The 20,839-nt window shown below is 38.3% G+C and overlaps 1 protein-coding gene across 4 annotated transcripts in view; it reads right to left on the bottom strand.

The window, feature by feature from the left end:
* Positions 1 to 1,072: 1,072 nt before the first annotated feature.
* The window catches only part of LOC136259725 (uncharacterized), a 25,647-nt gene continuing 5,880 nt past the window's right edge, over positions 1,073 to 20,839 (bottom strand). For 3 of the 4 annotated variants that reach the window (XR_010703346.1, XR_010703347.1, XM_066053251.1), the window contains one exon: positions 10,095 to 11,177. Coding sequence is in view for 1 of the 4 variants with exons in the window: in XM_066053251.1 (XP_065909323.1) it covers positions 11,164 to 11,177 (14 nt within the window). In the remaining 3 variants the exon portion in view is untranslated. Of the gene's footprint in view, positions 1,212 to 10,094; positions 11,178 to 20,839 lie in introns of those variants that run through there. The other variant, XR_010703348.1, reaches the window with a different exon arrangement.

The following is a 20,839-nucleotide window of genomic DNA, read 5'->3' as shown; positions in this document are numbered from 1 at the left end:
GGCCCTAAGCTATAGAGTAAATCCTACACAAGTGACCACAACTCATACATACAAAATCTCTGCAATCATTTATTTCTAGTCAAACTTGTTTACATTCTTTACTCATGTACTAATGGGTACTTTAATTAAATCCATACTCCATACAACTCATTGTTACCCTTAGTCTCTTCTGTCTAATACTGATTCCTGAATCATACATACGTATCTATCAGCATCAATGATTTCTACAAAGGCTATATTTCTTTTAATACTATGGCCATACCTGAGATGGCAACACAATAGCTTAGTGAGAACACAATAACCAAAATTTAATAAAGCAGACACCCTAATACAACAGTCACATACATAATAATCCATTATTCCTGAGGATTTACTTGTTTATTTATTAATGCTTTACAGCACAAGTGCTGAGGGTCTGTAGGACACTTGGTCCTACAGCCTGCCCAAAGACTTTAGCTGAGTGTTTGAAAAGTTGGAGAAAGGAGAAAAAATCCATGACTGGACCTGGGTAGCCTGGAACCTGCAGCCATCCGATTTACGCTCGAATGCTTACAGGAATCTACCAGGTGGTCAGGATGCTTTCTCCTTGTTATTTTCATGTAACTATATCCATAGGAATTCTAGAGAGTAACTCATTATCTCTAAGTACCCCAAGTAGAACCAAATGGACACTAGTGCTGACTCCTAGCACCTGAAGGTAGGCCAGTGTTCTGGATAGAAGTGACCATGTACTGTACAAAGCAGTCAAAGGCTTTTGTATTGCTTTGTGTGGTTGTGTGTGCATACCTGTGCATACAATTACCAATTTCTATCCATGAAGTGCTGTCATCCCACTGAACAACAAGTGCACATTAAGTTTTTAATACTTCAAAGGCAACATTAGTAGGAAAGGTTGAGACCAGTGTTACACAAAAGTTTAATTTTCCCACTTAATCTACGTCATACCATCACATCTCTTGTTTCACTACTTGGTAATGTACAGATCCACACTTCATTGATTATTTTCACATACCAACGTGGCCACATGTATACACACTCACAAACAAACATAAAGGACTCACCGCACAAGTTAAGCAGCAAGTAATCAAGGATATCAGCCAACAAATTAAAAATGCCACAGTCAACCAGATTAACAGTATTATAAACTTGTTAGTATAATCTGATGGAGTATATGATGGTCTCTCCACCTCAGTATCAGTTACAGCTATTGGCTGTAATAAACACAAATAAAGGTACAATAACACAAAAACCAATATCTTCACCATTAGTTTGTATATGGTAAGTATAAACTCTGCTATTTGCATCTGACACTGTAGCTATCAGCCATTACAATACTTTCCGTCCACTACAAAGAGTGGACAAGAATCCATTTAAATATGTGAGTGTTACTACACTGCATTCTAGATAAACTGAAAACAAGCACTTCAACAATAAAAGAACATATCACATGCAGGATAAACCAGAGAGACCTGACATCTTGTAGCTCATCAAAATGCACAGTTTTCCGACAGTGGGAGCATTCATTAAAGTATTTCTATTGCCTGGGTTGCATAATATAGGCCATATCACCATTAGCAACCAGGTATAAATGTGTACCATATAGTCAGAAATAATCAATTCTGTTTTTTCCAGTGCAGTACTATGGAGTCTACTCTTTTACACTAAACAATCCATCAATAATCGATATCAACTCTTTATAATACAGATACAATGCAAGTTTTGTTTGTTCTACATCAAGACACACGGTAGTGTGTCGTGCGGCCCAAGAACCCGGCGCACCACACCGTGAGTATATTGACAGGAAGAACGAAAACGTCATTTTCACACCTTTGTATCTCGGTGATCACTTATCTGATTGGAACCAAAGTTGCTACACAGTTGCCCGCCAGCTAAGGGAGTCTACATTCCAAATTTGAAGGAAATCGCTCCAGCCATTTCCGAGATACGAGCTGCCAAAGTTTCGTTTTTTTTTCTTCGTTTTTTTTTTTCTTCTTCGTCTTTTCGCACATTTGCAAAAATTGCTATAACAAGCAAACGCGTACTCCGATCGCCTTGAAATTTGGCACACAGAAAGGGAGTCCACAGGCGAATCCTAGCATCAAATTTGGTACAAATCCGATGAATGGTTCAGGAGTTATTACCGATTATTCGCGTAAAACAAGATCGATTTGTTGTCACGCCTACAGGGTAAACCGCTTCATGGAATGAGTTGAAAATTGCTATGTAGATGGAGTAACCATCGTAGGAGTGCCTTTTGGTGGTTTGAAAGGAATCGAGATAAAGACCACGGAGATATGACACAAAACCCAACCTGTGTCACAATTACGCGATCGATTTTTATGAATAAAAAAGTATTAGTTTTCACGTCTACTAGGCAAACCGCTTAGAGCAATGAGCTGAAAATCGAACTATAACTGGAGTAATCTTCATAGAAAGTCCTTGCAGTAGTATAGAAGAATCGGATTACAAACCACTGAGTTATGATTCGAAAGCCAACTCCGTGTAGCAAATGCGAGATCGAGATACTCTAATAGAACAGTCACCCTAATAGAGCATTCGGCTAATTTATTTACTCCATTATAGAATTTTATTACATCACAAGTTATTCTGTAGGGAGTTCAGCTGCAAACAGTTAATCTTATAGACAGTTCAGCAAGAAGACAGTCACCATGTGGAGAGTTAAGCAAATATATCACTATAGAGATTCAGAACATTACAAGTCACACTGAAGAAAGTTCAGCTATAAACAAGTCATACACTGTGTAGAGAATTCAGCTACAATTAAGTCACTCTCTAGAGAATTCAGTTACACAGAATTCAGCTACACACAAGTCACTGTGGAGAGAGTTCAGCTACAAACAAATTACCCTTTAGAGTGATCAGCTACAAACAAAACACTTTGCAGGGTGTTCAGCTGCAACAAATCAACCTTTAGAGCAATCACCAATGAACAAATCAACACAAATCTACCTGTAGAGAGATCAGCTAGAAACAAATCACCCTGAAGAGAGTTCAGCTACAAAAAAATCACCCTGTAGAGACATCAGCTAGAAACTAGACACAATGTAAGGAGTTCAGCTACAAGCAATCACCCTGTAGAGAGTTCAGCTAAAACAAATCAACCTGCAGAGAGATCAGCTACAAACAAATCACCTTATAGAGAGTTCAGCTACAAACAGATTACCTGTAGAGAGATCGGCTACAAACAAATCAACCTGCAGAGAGATCAGCTACACGCAAATCAACTTGTAGAGAGATCAGCTACAAACAAATCACCCTGTAGAGAGATCAGCTAGAAACTACACACAATGTAAGGAGTTCAGCTACAAACAAATCACCCTGTAGAGAGATCAGCTACAAACTAGACACAAAGTAAGGAGTTCAGCTACAAGCAAATTACCCTGTAGAGAGTTCATCTACAAACAAATCAACCTGTAGAGCAATCAGCTAGAAACAAATCACCCTGAAGAGAGGTCAGCTACAAAAAATCACCCTGTAGAGAGATCAGCTAGAAACAAATCACCCTGAAGAGAGGTCAGCTACAAAAAAAGCACCCTGTAGAGAGATCAACTACAAACAAATTGGAGAGATCGGCTACAAACAAATCAACCTGCAGAGAGATCAGCTACACACAAATCAACTTGTAGAGAGTTCAGCTACAAACAAATTACCCTGTAGAGAGATCGGCTACAAACAGCCTGTAGAGAGTTCAGCTAAAACAAATCAACCTGCAGAGAGATCAACTACAAACAAATCACCTTATAGAGAGTTCAGCAAATTACCCTATAGAGAGATCGGCTACAAACAAATCAACCTGCAGAGAGATCAGCTACACACAAATCAAATTGTAGAGAGATCAGCTACAAACAAATCACCTTTTAGACAGTTCAGCTACAAATAAATTATTTTGTAGAGAGATCGGCTACAAACAAATCAACCTGCAGAGAGATTAGCTACACACAATTCAACTTGTAGAGAGATCAGCTACAAACAAATCACCCTGTAGAGAGATCAGCTAGAAACTAGACACAATGTAAGGAGTTCAGCTACAAGCAAATCACCGTGTAGAGAGTTCAGCTACAAACAAACCAACCTGTAAAGCGATCAGCTAGAAACAAATCACCCTGAAGAGAGGTCAGCTACAAAAAATCACCCTGTAGAGATATCAGCTAGAAACAAATCACCCTGAAGAGAGGTCAGCTACAAAAAATCACCTTGTAGAGAGATCAACTACAAACAAAACATTTTGCAGAGAGTTTAGCTACAAACAAATCAACCTTTAGAGCGATTAGCAACAAACAAATCAACCTGTAGAGAGATCATCTAGAAACAAATCAACCTGCAGAGTGATCAGCTACAAACAAATCAGCTTGTAGAGAGATCAGTTACACACAAATCAACCTGTACAGAGATAAGCTAAAAACAAATCAGAGTTCAGCTAAAACAAATCAATCTGCAGAGAGATTAGCTACATACAAATCACCTTATAGATAGTTCAGCTACAAAACAAATTACCTTGTAGAGAGATCGGCTACAAACAAATCACCCTGCAGAGAGATCAGCTACACACAAATCAACTTGTATAGAGATCAGCTACAAACAAATCACCCTGTAGAGAGATCAGCTAGAAACTACACACAATGTAAGGAGTTCAGCTACAAACAAATCACCCTGTAGAGAGATCAGCTACAAACTAGACACAAAGTAAGGAGTTCAGCTACAAGCAAGTTACCCTGTAGAGAGTTCATCTACAAGCAAATCAACCTGCAGAGCAATCAGCTAGAAACAAATCACCCTGAAGAGAGGTCAGCTACAAAAAATCACCCTGTAGAGAGATCAGCTAGAAACAACAAATCACCCTGAAGAGAGGTCAGCTACAAACAAAACACTTTGCAGAGAATTCAGCTACAAACAAATCAGCTTGTAGAGAGATCAGTTACACACAAATCAACCTGTAGAGAGATAAGCAAGAAACAAATCACCCTGTAGAGAGTTCAGCTACAAGCAAAACACCCTGTAGAGAGTTCAGCAACAAAGAAACCACCATGTAGAGAGTTCAGCTGCAAACAAATCACCTTATAGAGAGTTCAGCTACAAACAAATCACTCTGTAGAGAGATCAGCTAGAAACTAGACACAATGTAAGGAGTTCAGCTACAAGCAAATCACCCTTTAGTGAGTTCAGCTACAAACAAATCAACCTGCAGTGAGATCACCTACAAAAAAGCACCTTGTACAGAGTTCAGCTACAAACAAATTACCCTGTAGAAAGATCAGCTACACACAAATCAACTTGTAGAGAGATCAGCTACAAACAAATCACCCTGTAGAGAGATCAGCTAGAAACTACACACAATGTAAGGAGTTCAACTACAAGTAAATCACCCTGTAGAGAGTTCAGCTAAAACAAATCAACCTGCAGAGAGATCAGCTACAAATAAATCACTTTATAGACAGTTCAGCTACAAACAAATTACCTTGTAGAGAGATCGGCTGCAAATTAATCAACCTGCAGAGAGATCAGCTACACACAAATCAACTTGTAGAGAGATCAGCTACAAACAAATCACCCTGTAGAGAGATCAGCTAGAAACTAGATACAATGCAAGGAGTTCAGCTACAAGCCAAATCGCCCTTTAGTGAGTTCAGCTACAAACAAATCAACCTGCAGTGAGATCACCCACAAAAACGCACTTGTACAGAGTACAGTTACAAACAAATCACCCTGTAGAGAGATCAGGTAGAAGAATTCACCTTGTAGAGAGTTCATCAACAAAGAAACCACCATGTAGAGAGTTCAGCTGCAAACAAATCACCCAGTAGAAAGATCAGCTAGAAGAAGTTACCTTGTAGAGAGTTCAGTTACAAAGAAACCATCATATAGAGAGTTCAGCTACAAAGAAATTAACCCGTAGAGAGTTCAGCTAGAAGAAGTCACCTTGTAAAGAGTTTAGCTACAAAGAAACCATCATGTACAGAGTTCAGCTACAAAGAAACCACCTGTACAGAATTCAACTACAAACAAATCACCCTGTATAGAGATCAGCTAGAAGAAGTTACCTAGTAGATAGTTCAGCTACAACAATTCACCCTGTAGAAAGATCAGCTAGAAGAAGTCACCTTGTAGAGTGTTCAGTTACAAAGAAACCATCATGTAGAGAGTTCAGCTGCAAACAAATTACTCTGTAGAGAGTTCAGCAACAAAGAAACCGCCATGTAGAGAGTTCAGCCTCATACAAACCACCTTGTAGAGAATTCAACTACAACAAATCACCCTGTAGAGAAGAAGTTACCTTGTAGAGAGTTCAGCTACAAAGAAACCACCATGTAGAGAGTTTAGCTGCAAACAAATCACCTGTAGAGAGTTCAGCTAGAAACAAATCACCCCGTAAAGAGATCAGCTGGACGAAGTCACCTTGTAGAGAGTTCAGCTACAAAGAAACCATCATGTAGAGAGTTCAGCTGCAAACAAATCACCCTGCAGAGAGTTCAGCTACAAAAAAATCACCCTGTAGAGAGTTCAGCTAGACGAAGTCACCTTATAGAGAGTTCAGCTACAAAGAAACCATCATGTAGAAAGTTCGGCTACAAAGACACCACCATGTAAAGAGTTTAGCTGCAAACAAATCACCTGTAGAGAGTTCAGCTAGAAACAAAATACCCTGTAGAGAGACCAGCTAGAAGAGGTTACCTTGTAGAGAGTTTAGCTACAAAGAAACCATCCTGTATATAGTTCAGCTACATTTCAAGTCACCCAGTAGAGAAATCAGCTGCAAAAAAATATCCTGTGGGGAATAATGGGCATGTAATAAATATATGTATATAATTTGTATAATTACTAATAAAATCAAAAATAATTGAAGTACTAAAATTCTTCTTTAAGTTCTTTTCTTCTTCCTGTAGTAAAGAAAAATACACATGGGTTAAAAAAGCCCCAAAGCCAGCCATAGGCCGGCTTTGCAGTATACAAATACAAAAAGAAGTGATATCTAATCAAAAACAGCCAAGCTGTAAAAAAAGGTGCGGCCCCCAAAAAGACCATGGTGAAAAAAGATGTGAAATCCAAGGTGGCGGCCAAGAAATGGCTGTGATGGTAGGTTAATGGTTACATTTTAATAACGACAATTCAGGTGAATTTTGTGCCGCTTGGTCTTGGCACCAAATTCACCTGAATCGTTGTTATTAAAATGTAACCATTAACCTACCATCACAGCCATTTCTTGGCCGCCACCTTGGATTTCACATCTTTTTTCACCATGGTCTTTTTTGGGGGCCGCACCTTTTTTTACAGCTTGGCTCACTGCTTGAAGGTTCTTAGTTTACTAATTTGTTAAGCTGCTTTACTGTAGTTGTGCCCAGTTATACTGATAGTAAAATGTCAGTAACTTTAAGTATATGGAACATAATTGTTTTACTAAGTTTTAAACTCTCAGTAAACATCAGTAAATGCAGGTTTACTGAAAAGCTACTAAAATTCCAAACAATTAACTGTTCCATATACTGGGGATATACCACTCTAGTAAACTAAGAAACTTCAAGCAGTGGCTGTTTTTGATTAGATACACATAACAGTACAGTACTACAACAGTGGATAGCATAAGCAACCGATTATCGACCGGTATGTATTATTGATCTAAGCATTTCCCGTAAAAACAATGAACTCCTCCGTAAATTCGTACTTGTTTATTGGACTGCTTTCTTGGACAAAAATGGTATGGGAATTTCATCAGACCCTTTCGGAGGGGGCGCTTATAATCTCTAATCAATAAGCGCCACCCCGGAGAATGGGTCTGCGAGGACAAGACTATACTGGAATGCATATGCCTACTAGTATTATGAGTAATTAGCTTGAGCAGTTGGAACATGTTGCCATCTGACCCTCAACACTATCACACTATTTTTGCACATAGCTATTTTAATTCTGTAATCTTGCATCTGGTGTTGTAATTAAGCATAAATAATAAATAAAAATGGAGCACACAGTGTAGGTTACACCACACCACAGCCTAAGATATTATACGAGGTACAGCCACACAGCATTAATCTTATTTTTTTGTTGTTCAAACAAATCTGTGCGTGAGCCAGACGGTAGACGTTAGAACTATGTGGGAGTGGGTGACTCTCAGGGTGACTGGCTTTATCACAACCAGGTCTGTTCTCAGGGTGAGAGGTCTGCACTGATTGGTAGTCTCGCATGACCAGACCACCTTTTTTAGTTGGAGGGATTCTACCCAATGACCGTTGAGGGTATTGTTTCCCAGTGAATTTTCACAAATCAAACTGTCATTCATAAAATGAAAAAAAAGAAGCGGTCTGGCCACGCGGACGTAGACTGCATGTACAGGCATAACACACAACGATTACATACACACAGGTACATTCAAAGTTACCACACACTGTGTCCAAAACTCTCGAGTGAACTGCATGACCATTGCACACTCCATCAGTCCATGTAAGTGCATGTAAAGCACATCATGCAATTAAGGCTTTTTATAAACGTCCGGATATTTGTCGCTTATGTTAATTTGTCCGCAGCGGGCACTTACTTTTATTTACAACACCAGATGCAAGATTACAGAATTACAGCTAGCATTTTATGAGTGTGGTGTAACTGGTGTTTTAAGAATATACAATACCGCATGGTTGCAATGGTACAGCTGTGAGGGAAATCAGATGAGGGGATTGGCTGATGTTGGTGGCTAGGTAGATCATAGATTGTATAGGGCGTGAATATACTATTTATTTATTTATTATCAATTTACCACGAGGGAAGGAACAGTACAAAAGGCAAGCCTGTACAGGTACTGTCCTAATACAAAACACATACAACCACTAAACAAAACACACACAAAATAACACTTACAAAACAAAACAAATGAACAACAATTATAATTACATCTACAAAACAACAAATCAACAACAATAAATTACATTTAAAAATTTCTACAGAAATGTCTGTAAATAGTGTGGTGAGTAACAGAACGGCTCTCAATTCCCAGAATACTGATTGGTACTTTGTTCCACACAAAACAAACACGGACAAAATAAGAGTATCGTCTAGCATTGATTGATGAAGGTGGGAGTATGAGGGTAAGACGATAGCTACGCATAGGCATAGTGTTGTATGTACAATAGTTTGAAAACTTAATAGAACCAGCATGACGAATGTCTTGAAGAGCACACACTGACAAATAGTCCTGCCTGGTAGATAAGGATGGTAAACACAGCTTTCTATAGCACACATCATGAGGAACAGACCAAGAGTGCATAGTTTGGTTCTAGCGACTGCCACAAACCCACCATGCAGCACGCCTCTGAACAGCTTCTAACAGGTTCACATCTTTCACAGCATGAGGAGACCAAACCACGCAAGCATACTCCAACAGTGGCCCAACAATAGCTTTGTAAGCTCTATATTTGGCTTCTGAATCACACCCCAACATAGTATGTCGTAAAACATTCAAACCCTGGTGGCCTTTGAGGCAGCAAATTGACACTGGGAGGACCACTGCAATTTATCATTTATATATATACAGGTATTTCACAAGATTGGTCCACCGAACTGGTTGACTGTCAATAAGATAAGTAAAGGAAATTGGCTTCCTCTTGTTCGTGATGGATAAAGCCTGATTAAGTTGCCACCGTTTAGACCATGCCACTATAGCTGAAGATCATCTATCTATGGGCAGATTCATTCATAATCAATCATTTATTACTAATGGGCATCACAGTATATCTGTGACATTCAGCACCACCTTGCTAGCTAGGAATTGAAATTAATGTTGAGACATAATCTGATTCAGTAATGATTGTGTGAACAGAGATCTGCATGTTAGGGCCCAAAATTTTGTAGTATACCACTTGTATTTAGAACATGCATATGACTCAAATGCCTTCAATTCGGTCAACTAATACACATGTACATTGACTAGCTAATTAATCATGTGAAATTTCATTTCATGTGTGTACCACACTGACAACCAAGTTGCCACTTCATTGTCCTTGCTGAACTATGAATAATTATTATACCTTAATTGTATACTGTTATACGTATCATTATTGCCGCACACTTATTTTACTTTGTAGCATTTACTATAATATAGATTTAGAATCCTATGATATACCATCAATATGAACATACAGTACGTATTCTGGATAAATCAGTACAGAGTTAAGAGAATTTAATGACACAGCTTGCTGTATAAACTATATACAGTCTATGAATCACAATAGTCACATCTATGATAATCATAACAAATAGTCCTGGGAATTGGCATTCTGCAAAAAGCAAATGCTACTTCTGGGAATGATGAATGACCATGTACTACAAGAGAAGCTTCTGCCATTATAAGAACATCTTGCCATGTATCAAGCATGCTGCTGTTAGTTAGATGAGCTGTCTTATCTACATGTACTATCTGATTGTCTAGTACCTTCACCTGCTGATACTTACTCGACAACATTTTCTTTGCTTCTTCATCATCAGATAATAGAACTACTACACCATCTGGTCCAATAAGGTTGTTAGCTTGTTGTATGGCACATTTTGTTGCATGTTTCCAGTTATACAAAGAACTTGCAAATCGAGTTTTACTTTTAGTAATATATAGGTCCAAGGTTAACAGAAGACCCAGTCAGTGAATAATCATGATACCGCCAGTCTATCATGTTAGGTAATAGGTGCATATTTTCCAGTAAAACTTTGTCCCATTTTAATAACAGTATCCTATCACTGAATATTGCTAACAAGAGATTTACCATAATTCCTTTGAAACGATATCCCAAACCACCACATTCATCCCTGCAGTGCCATGTGAGTGTTTGAACTTTTCTACTATTTCCTTTATGCAAATGCTTAACACCTGCTCTATGAAAATCTTTATAAATATCCATCAAATTCCATAGTATTTGCAACTGTTGTGGTTCCATTTCAGTATACTTTGTTGAGTTATCTGATGACCACTGGCAGTGTATGCCATTTGAACTAGTCAGCCAGTCAAGTTTTGCTGGAGGCTGCTGTTCTCTGATGACAGTATAATGATGATGTGTTCCACCTGATATTGAAGGATCATTCTCAATATATCTACAATAGAGTACTATTATTATCAGTGAAATGATACACATTAAGGGAATCCCTCTTCTACCATAACTGATGAGTGACTGGTTATTCATCATTCCCTATGAAACGAAGCAAAACATTGACAATATAAATCTACAAAAGAGAAAATGAGTGTGACTGTGCATGTGACAAGATGGCTCAGATGCTCTCAAGGTCACCAACTTATACTCTGACTTCATGACCTTTCAGCCTTATATCCTTAATGGGGTTGTATGGCTAGAAATAGTACAAGTTACCTATTGAATCACATTTATAAGATAGAAAGTAGGGACCAGCAGCAGAAACCCAGCCAGTACCACACTGGCCTTTCACCCCTTATTTTTTCGCTTTGTCAACCTTTTGAGTAAATTTTTTTTATTTCGTATGGAACTGGATGAATAGAAAATATTATTGTTGTGTAGCTGAAAATTGGTAACTCAAGCAAAGTAACTAACATTGTTTTTTTTTTAAATTTCAAAGTATTCGGCATACATTATAAGGCTTAAAAAGACGACAAAACGACACAAAACTTACTTACACTGTACATGACAAAACAAAGATTTGCACAACGATCAGCATATGGACAACTCCATATCAATTTTCATCCCCATAGGAGCTCGGATGATGGAGCAATCCCAAGTTAAAAATGTGCATTGTTATTTTGTGCCAGGGAATATAAGGAATTTTTTTTTATTAGCAAATCTCAGAAACTGGAATGCATAGTGTTAGTGTATCTCAATTGCTTTAGTATTTCAAATATGGTTTGAGTTGGCAGTTAGGCTATGATTTTCAAAATATTCCAATGAACAGTTGCCCAAAACAATGGTATTTTGTATATATGCTGAAAATTGATCATAACTCTGTTGGGTTTGTACCAATGAGAGTACAGACACAACAATGTACATGTAAAGTGTATGGATGGCATTCCGGTATCCTAACTTGATTGAGGCACATGATAGTGAGCCATGCCACTCAAAGAAGCTGAGCCTGGAATATGGGATTCTCTCTGCATTCAACATTTTGCCTAAAGGGATGGCTTTGTGTAAAATTAAGTCACATAATGCATACCAAAAGTTTCATGTATGCATGGCTCTTTCTAATGAGATAGTACACTACATGATTAAGATGCAAATGATTATTTCATTAATCAGGTGTTTAAAGTTAGACCCAGTATTGCAGTATTTTAAGTTACAATAAAGCCTCACTCAAATGCCTTCATTTGCGCTAAGTGGGTACTGATGAAACCCAGAATGGAATGGAACGGAATCAATCGGGGCGCGCGCCAAGTTTAAACAGATTGTACTGTACTGTTTCCAACTGTCACACAATAACTAGAATTGTGCTAGAATTAGTTTGTTTCTGTTTATAGGCTTGCTGGTAATCGTTCGCTCGAAAGTTCTATTAAATGTCCACCACGTGGCAAGGTGTGTGTAAATAAAATCCATCCAGCTCAGTTTAATCCTGATGTATAAGTACTTCCTTACCATTCCAAAAGGTAAACTACTGTAGTATTTTCATGTTGTAACGGTATTCAAGCCTTTTTAGTACAAGTGTCGCTGGTTTTATGAAGCAACTATAATTCTACCATTATTGGCAGCAATTTAATTACGAGAGTTAGCAAACTGCAGTATGTTATATTAACAGTGCTTACAAAAAATAGGTTAACAGCTTAGCTAAATGATCGCTGCTCAGCTTAGACGATTGTACAACGCTTTCTTGCAATGGGCATTAAATAGAGTCGTAGAGCAAATGACTTCTAGCATGTCTATAACAGAAAAAAACTAATTCTAGCACAATTCTAGTTATAGTGTGAAAGTTGGAAACAGTGCACAATCTGTTCAAAGCGATTTTTTAATTTGGCGCGCGCCCTTATAGGTTCCATTCCGGCTTTCATCAGTACCCGCGGTAAGTAATGCAATATTGCCCAGCTCCATGTAACATAGATCAAATATACATTATGAGTGCCCATTTAATCATTTCTAGCTCTAGAAGGAGGTACGTATGAGTACATGTTGCAGGTCTATCTGGATTCAAACCAAGGACCTCCACACATAATACCCATGATTGTAGCCATTAGCTATATAGCATGCACTGCCAGCTTATATAAACAAAAGTGAATGTATCACTGCTGTCTCAGAAAAAAAGATGCAAACAGAAAATCCAAAAGAAGTGTGATATTTACAGTGTAGCAAAAGTTTTAAGAGAGGGTGTAGTTTTAAAATAAGCCAGAGGTTGTAAAATGTCAAATTAAAAGTGTCAGTTAGCCTACAATGACATTAATACCAACCAACTCCAATTCCCATGCAGGATTTTCCGGTCAAGAAACAGCTTCAATACCAATAACTTTACTTTTTTAAAGTGATAGCATCACCATATTATTAGTAAAAAATGATTCACAGTAACGTCATTGCATGCAGTTATTTCTTGGCTGCTACCCATGATTCACAACTTATCTATTCTGAGCACTGAATAAGCTACTTGGAGCACTTCATTTACTGTACATAGCTTGATATTGCTACTTATTAGTGGTAGTTAGTAAACTGTAGCTAATGGAATTTTGATGCTGAAAATTTGGACTTGTATACTAAAATTGTGGACCTTTTTGCTAAAATTGTGGACCTTTTTACAGAAAATTGTGGACCTTCTTTCCAAGAGGGCGGTTCTTCAGAACCCCCCAAACCCCTCTGGCTACGGACCTGTGTAGTGATAAATTTACAGATAATTAGTAACAGGGAAGGGTGGAGGAACAGGAAGCACACACCCCCTAATCAAAAAAAATTGGCTTGAAACTTTGCATTTGCAACAGCATAAATGCACGTCAATTAGACAAGTAATTAAGTGGCACTAATACATAGGAGGGGGGTGTTATAACGTACTGGACAGCTGACTGATGTATTCCTATGACGTTTGTCAAAATTGTCCTTCTGTTTCAGCTTGTATGTGGCATCAGACTCCTGAAATTCTTCCAAATAGGTCCATTGAGGAATCAGCTTACAGTCTGCAGTAGGAACACAAGTTCGGATCTGTCTCCCCATACTCAATTCAGCTGGGCTCCTTCCACACCAGGGAAGAGGTGTTGACCTATAAGTAAGCATCGCCATGTATGGATCTTTACTGTTTTTCAGTAAATGTTTATCAGTTTGAACCATGTGTTCAGTTTGCCCATTACTCTGGGGATACTTGGGGCTGCTGGTGATGTGACAGAATCCATATTCCTTCGCAAACTGAGTAAACTCTAGATATGAGAATTGTGGACCATTATCGCTACAAACTACTTCCGGGATTCCATGATGTGAGAACACGTTTTTGAGGTGGCTAATAACAGTTGCTGAGGTAGTTGTTGTTAACTTGGTTACTTCAGGGTACCTTGAAAAATAGTCTACTGTTAACAGGTACTTGGTACCTTCCAGTTCAAACAAATCTGTCCCTATAATTTGCCATGGTTAATCTGGGAGTGTAGACTTGATCAGGGGTTCTCTCCTCTGTTGGGCTTCTCTAGCACATGTGGGACACTGACGAACTATCTCAGCAGTATCCTTGGTAATCCCAGGCCACCAAACGGAGCACCTCACTCTGGCTCTACAGCGTTCGATCCCCTGATGCCCCTCGTGAATCTTTGCCAAGGTCTCCTTCTTAAAGAAGAAGGAATAACAATATGCTGGTTATATAATAGCAAATTATTATGAAACGAAAAGAAACTTCTCACCTTCCAAAATGCACTCAGGTCAACATCTGTAGCAGATTTGGCAGGCCAACCTTCTAGGCACCATCTTTTCACTGTCATGCACGTCGAGTCATCATCCTGAGCATCTTTGTACTGTTTCAAGCGATGCTCCCCAGCTGGTAAAGCTGCTACTACAGTATCAACAATACATTCTACTTCTTCAAGTCAACTCAAATTCTGATGGCCCCAGATTTTTTGGAACCACCACCATCCCAGCACACCAGGGTGTGGGCTCGTCAACCTTAGAAATAATACCACCAGACTCCATTCAAGTTAATTCTTCTTGGATTTTCTTACGAAACAGTAGTGGTATGTTACGAGGGGTATGAAGAGAATGTGGCTGTGTATCGTCCTTGAGTTTAATCAAATATTCATCCCCTAAAGTGCCCAAATCTCGGAAAACTGTGGGAAACTGGCTGTAAATGTCCTCAGCAACCATAGTATGAATTCTGCAAATGAGCTGCAGTGCTGTGTTGGCCGGTAATCCTAAGAGGTTGTGTCTCAAGCCCTGTACTACGAAGATCTCCTGTCTAGATGAAATATCTTTGTTAGACAGTGCACCTATAAATTGTCCCAGTACAGTCAACTTTTGGTTGGCAGGTCCTGACAATATCTTAGAGTGCTTCTTCAACTCTGTTTTTGGTAGTGTACGGTATGTTTCCTCTGATATGGCTGTTACTGCAGCACTAGTGTCTAGTTTGAATTGAACAACTTTGGTATCCAGAGTCACTGTAACATACCAAGATGATTCTGAACTGGTTGCCATGGCATCTAGGAATGCAGTATCAAGGGACAGTTCTTCAACAGGAGGTAGTTTCTCACTGGGTGTGGTATCTACAGATAATTCATCAGTGGGTGAAGTGTCAACTGAAAATGTGTTTCTTAGTCTTGGAAAAACAAAGTTTTATTTATTATTTATTTATTTATTAATGCTTTGCTGAAGGTCTGTAGGGCACCTGGTCCTACAGCCTGTTCAAAGACTTTAGTGAGCTGTAATTCCCTCTTCTGTTACATCTGTGGCATGTGGCACTGATAGCTGGACACTTCACACCTTCTGGATGTCTACTGTGACCACACCTACTTCATGCTTGTGCAGATTGTTGTCTGTCTGGTAACATTCCCCCTCTGAGTTGTTGTGGGTGGGGTGTGGTTTTTCCACCAATGGCTCTCTTGTTGGAATACTTGGATACAGCATCCACTACTACAGGGTCTTGCATAGTCCCTTCACCTTTTAACTGACATTGCTGATCTTGTACAGCTTCGCTCAAATGTACTGCCTTCTTAGCTTTGTCGAGCGTTAGTTCCGGGTTAAGCTGAAGGCATTTGGACATGGCTTCATCTCTTATTCCAACAACAATTCTGTCACAGAGCATCTCTTCTGTTACGTTTCCGTACTCACAAGTCTCTACTAAGGCATAAAGCTCAGAGATGTATTGCTCCACCGTTTCACCAGGTAGTTGGTTGCGACAATTAAATTTGGCTCTTTCAAAAATCACATTCCTTCTAACTTTGAAGAACCCGTCAAGTTTGGCCAGGACAGTGTCATATTTCTTTCGTTCTTCACTAGTAATTTGCGTGGAAGTTAGAACGTTGTCGGCATTTTCCCCCATCATATACAACAGTGTCCTCACTTGTCGAGTTTCAGATTCTCTCGATAAACCAGACGCTTCTCTAAACTGTTCGAATCTTCTTTTCCATTTGGACCAGCTGTCTGGATTATTGAACTCAAAAGGTTCCGGCGTTTTGAACTGAATGCCAGCCATCCCACTTCTGACACCATGTGGCAGTTGCTGCAGTGTGTTCACTAACAAGTCAAACCATTATTAATAATTCTGTTAATCAATACAACAATCACCAGCACACTCAAGATTACAACAACTGATAATGATTACAATCACGAGACTATGGACCTTATCCGCAATGACGTCATAATTGACAAAATGGCCGTATATAGTTTTATTTATGATTATGATTATATACTGGGTCGAGACAGCATAGCTGATAATTGACCCAGGTAATTATAAACAAAAAAAAACATTTAACACATACATGCATACATAAATTATTTATTGTGTGATGACAAGGTGGTTGGTAAAAATTTCTGTGGATTGCTCTTCAATAAAGTTGTTAGATAAAGTGTTCCATTCTCTTAAAGTATTCAGAAAGAAACTTTTCTGATACGATACAGTGGAACTGACTGGGATGATAAATCGATGTTGATGAAGCTGTCTAGTTGGATACTGAGTTGGTAAGAAATAAGATGGTAGCTGTATGGAAGGAGTAAGCTGATGAACAATTTTGTGAAATTGGCTTAACCTATTAATGTGTCTTCTCTCTTGTAGGGTTGTATAGTGTGGGCACTTCGTATGTAATCACTAAAATAAACTTTGTTTGCGGATTTCACGACATGTAACTATTGGATAATAAAGGTAAGAGGCTAGATAGCGTGATATGGCAATGTGAAATAGTCCCCCAGATGAAACCAGACTTAAGTTTTGGTATCAACGCAAAACCATACACATTTGTCTTGAAATTAAGTATGCATGCCTCACCTTGCCCCTTGCTGCAGTATGTGAATGTTAACATAGCAAACCGTCATCTCTCCGAATACCCCCCTGTACAAAGTGCCCACACTATTGGCTGCCGTTTAACGCTTTGACGTCATTGCGGATAAGGTCCATTTATATCCTACGTTACATCACTATAAGAAGTCTGTTCATTACGTAATACCACAAATAACTAGCTAGGTACTGTATGTATATATGCATAACACATTTTTAAATTTCTCTATTAAGAGCCCATATGAAGATAGGCTTCAATCAAAATGCATGCAGATCAAACTGTTGTAGGCTCTGCTGCTGCTGGTGCTGGTGCTGGTGCTGGTGCTGCTGGGTATTGGCATTCTGTCTTGGAATACCAGGAAGTTGGTTACACATTTAAGGGAATGTCACTCCCAATGTACTGCAAGTTATATGATCACAGTAAAAGTGACAGTGAGTGGACAAGGCCATCATTTTAAGTGCAAGGCAATGACAAAGCTGTTTATCTGGAGCAGTCAAAGCCATGTGAGTAAATAGTGCAAAAAAGTGTCAACTTTTGACTGTGGTCACAGAAAAGGGGTATAACATAGAGCACTAGGCATACACTATATGTTGATTTGCAAACATAGTCAAAATCTTGACCTGTAAAATCTTGACCTATGACTTAAAGTAGCAATTCATTTTAGCATTTGCTCTAGCAGTTTGACCGTTGATTTATAAAAATAAAATTTAAAAAACATAATAATCATAATAATAATAATAGCTCTAATATTTCTTGATGTGTGTTGCCTACTGCAGCTACATCTGTGGAAAAAATCACAACGAAATGATTGCAGGAGCTTGCTGAAGATCCTTCTGTCTTGCAAGTTATGCACGTATAATTTCATAAAATTACATTAGCTAACTATAGTTATTGATTGTGGGTTTTGAGCATTTTGACTTTTGGTCCTAAGGCTGGTGTAGAGCTTTGAATGACGCATGGAGGTTATGGATGAAATAATAATAATTAACAGCCACTGGTACATAACGTCCAGCTGCATCTTTTGCCATCATTCTAGTCAATAAAATAATTGATGGCTACTGTGGCAGCAGAAGCCCTGAATATAGCTAGAAAGCACAACATATAAATTCCTTAACACTGTAGAAAAAAATGACATTCATCACCCAGATGTTGAGAAGTCTCAAATCCTTTCCAAATTAACAGCATAGACAGACTATGGATCCAACCTTATCACATCACTATGAGGAAGAGTTGACTTTTCTTGTCTTGGCTGGTAGGGTAGCTTGAATTCGAAAATTCATGCTTTATGTCTTTTAAAGAAAGTAGCTCTGTGCCAGGAATCCAGCCAATCATTTGCTTATTGCTGTGTGCACTTTTTAACTACATTAACTCTAGATAAGATCTGGCAATTTTCATACGGCTTCATGTGGAACACAAACAAATTCTGCATCTCGTGAGATACTAAAGTAATATTTCTGTGAATACAACAATCATCGAAGCTTCATAATGCACTCATAGTCTACTAAAGAATTACAAATAAACATCGTCATCTTCATGACAGCTGCTTATTCCTCTTGCGTGATCAATGTTCGTCTGTTTGCGATCGATCTTCGTGTGACACGCCCACTTTTAAACAATCGAAGTTCAGCTTACTACCATAGTTGCAGCCTTAACACCTTGTAATGTGATAGATAATGCATGGAAGGTGTACTGTTAGCCATTACTTGGTGTTTACCTGTGCATGATTGAAGTATAGTGGACACACCCATTTGCAGTCGATTGATCGCGTCATTCAGTACTGCTGCTATGCACTTTCCAAATTCTTACAAACTTATTAAATAGGTTTAGAAAGATAAAACCTAAGAAGGATGTGCATAAATACAAGATAACCTGTAACTTGAAAGCTAATACCGAAGCTTCGAATGTTCGAACATTTTATTAGCGAATAGTCAAAGGTAAATTTCAATAATCGTCCCAGCCCTAATTCAAAGATGTCATTGTGGAAAACAAAGTTTGTCAAATGTATGTTCTTGAAGGGTCTGATCACTGTGTTGTAAAAGACTGTAGGATGAATTAGCTTCCACTTATTATACACTTATCCACTAAAGAGAAGAAATGTTTAGCCTTATGAGCTTTAGTATATATCTAGCTGTTGACTTCCCTTTGAAAAGTCATGAGTTTCATTAATTGTAGTAAGCCTTGTCCTACTATTATAATCTCAGACAAGATCTTGCATTAAGGTATTGCCTCTGTGGCCTTCATTTAGGACCTGGTGTTTATTGAGCTCAGCGGATAAATACAGTATTTCTGCTGACAACAGTACAAACACCAAACACTGCATTACAACATAAACTAAAACTCTAAACTACAATCTGTTAAAATAATTCTGGTAGACTAGATCTACCAGAATTATTTTATGTTGTAATGCAGTGTTTGGTGTTTGTACTGTTGTCAGCAGAAATACTGTATTTATCCGCTGAGCTCAATAAACACCAGGTCCTAAATGAAGGCCACAGAGGCAATACCTTAATGCAAGATCTTGTCTGAGATTATAATTATTGTGTGATTATTTGTGCATTGTCTGTTTATCTGTTTCTATTTAGTAAATTCATACAGATATTGATTATTGGTTTTGTACTGTTTCTATTTAGTAAATTCATACAGATATTGACTATTGGTTTTGTACTGTTAGGAAAGTCTATAGTTTGGCAGTCCTCTTCAGTCCACGTTTATAACATTTCTTATTTTGCTGCCTGCTAGCATGTTAACTCCACCTGTTTTGTAAAAGTGCCTAGAACTACAGTAACCTTTTCTCCACTTATAAACACATTTCAGTATACTTATTCATTGTTCATCTGTCCAATGCTATGTACAGCAAAATTAAATCTTGTAGCATTCCTCAACACTGCATTTACTCCTCAAAAAGTATTAAGATGTAGCCTGCTGTGTGTATGTACATGAATTACATACTTTCCATTATATTAGATACTACTGAACCAATAGCAGTACTAACTGGTCATCATACACCAGTTGTATCTATTGCACTGAACTGCAGTTTGGGAATAGTACAAGATTTACTCTTGTGTAATAGCATGGAAGATGAAAATAATCTGGTAGATCTAGTCTACCAGAATTAGTTTAGACAGATTGTAGTTTAGAGTTTTAGTTTATTTCATGATTACACAGAGCTCCACTTGCAACTATTCCCAAACTGCAGTTCAGTGCAATAGATACAACTGGTGTATGATGACCAGTTAGTACTGCTATTGGTTCAGTAGTATCTAATATAATGGAAAGTATGTAATTCATGTACATACACACAGCAGGCTACATCTTAATACTTTTTGAGGAGTAAATGCAGTGTTGAGGAATGCTACAAGATTTAATTTTGCTGTACATAGCATTGGACAGATGAACAATGAATAAGTATACTGAAATGTGTTTATAAGTGGAGAAAAGGTTACTGTAGTTCTAGGC

The sequence above is a fragment of the Dysidea avara genome, chromosome 1 (assembly GCF_963678975.1).
Source record: "Dysidea avara chromosome 1, odDysAvar1.4, whole genome shotgun sequence".
NCBI lineage: Eukaryota > Metazoa > Porifera > Demospongiae > Dictyoceratida > Dysideidae > Dysidea > Dysidea avara.
This window is presented reverse-complemented; position numbering and strand designations above follow the sequence as displayed.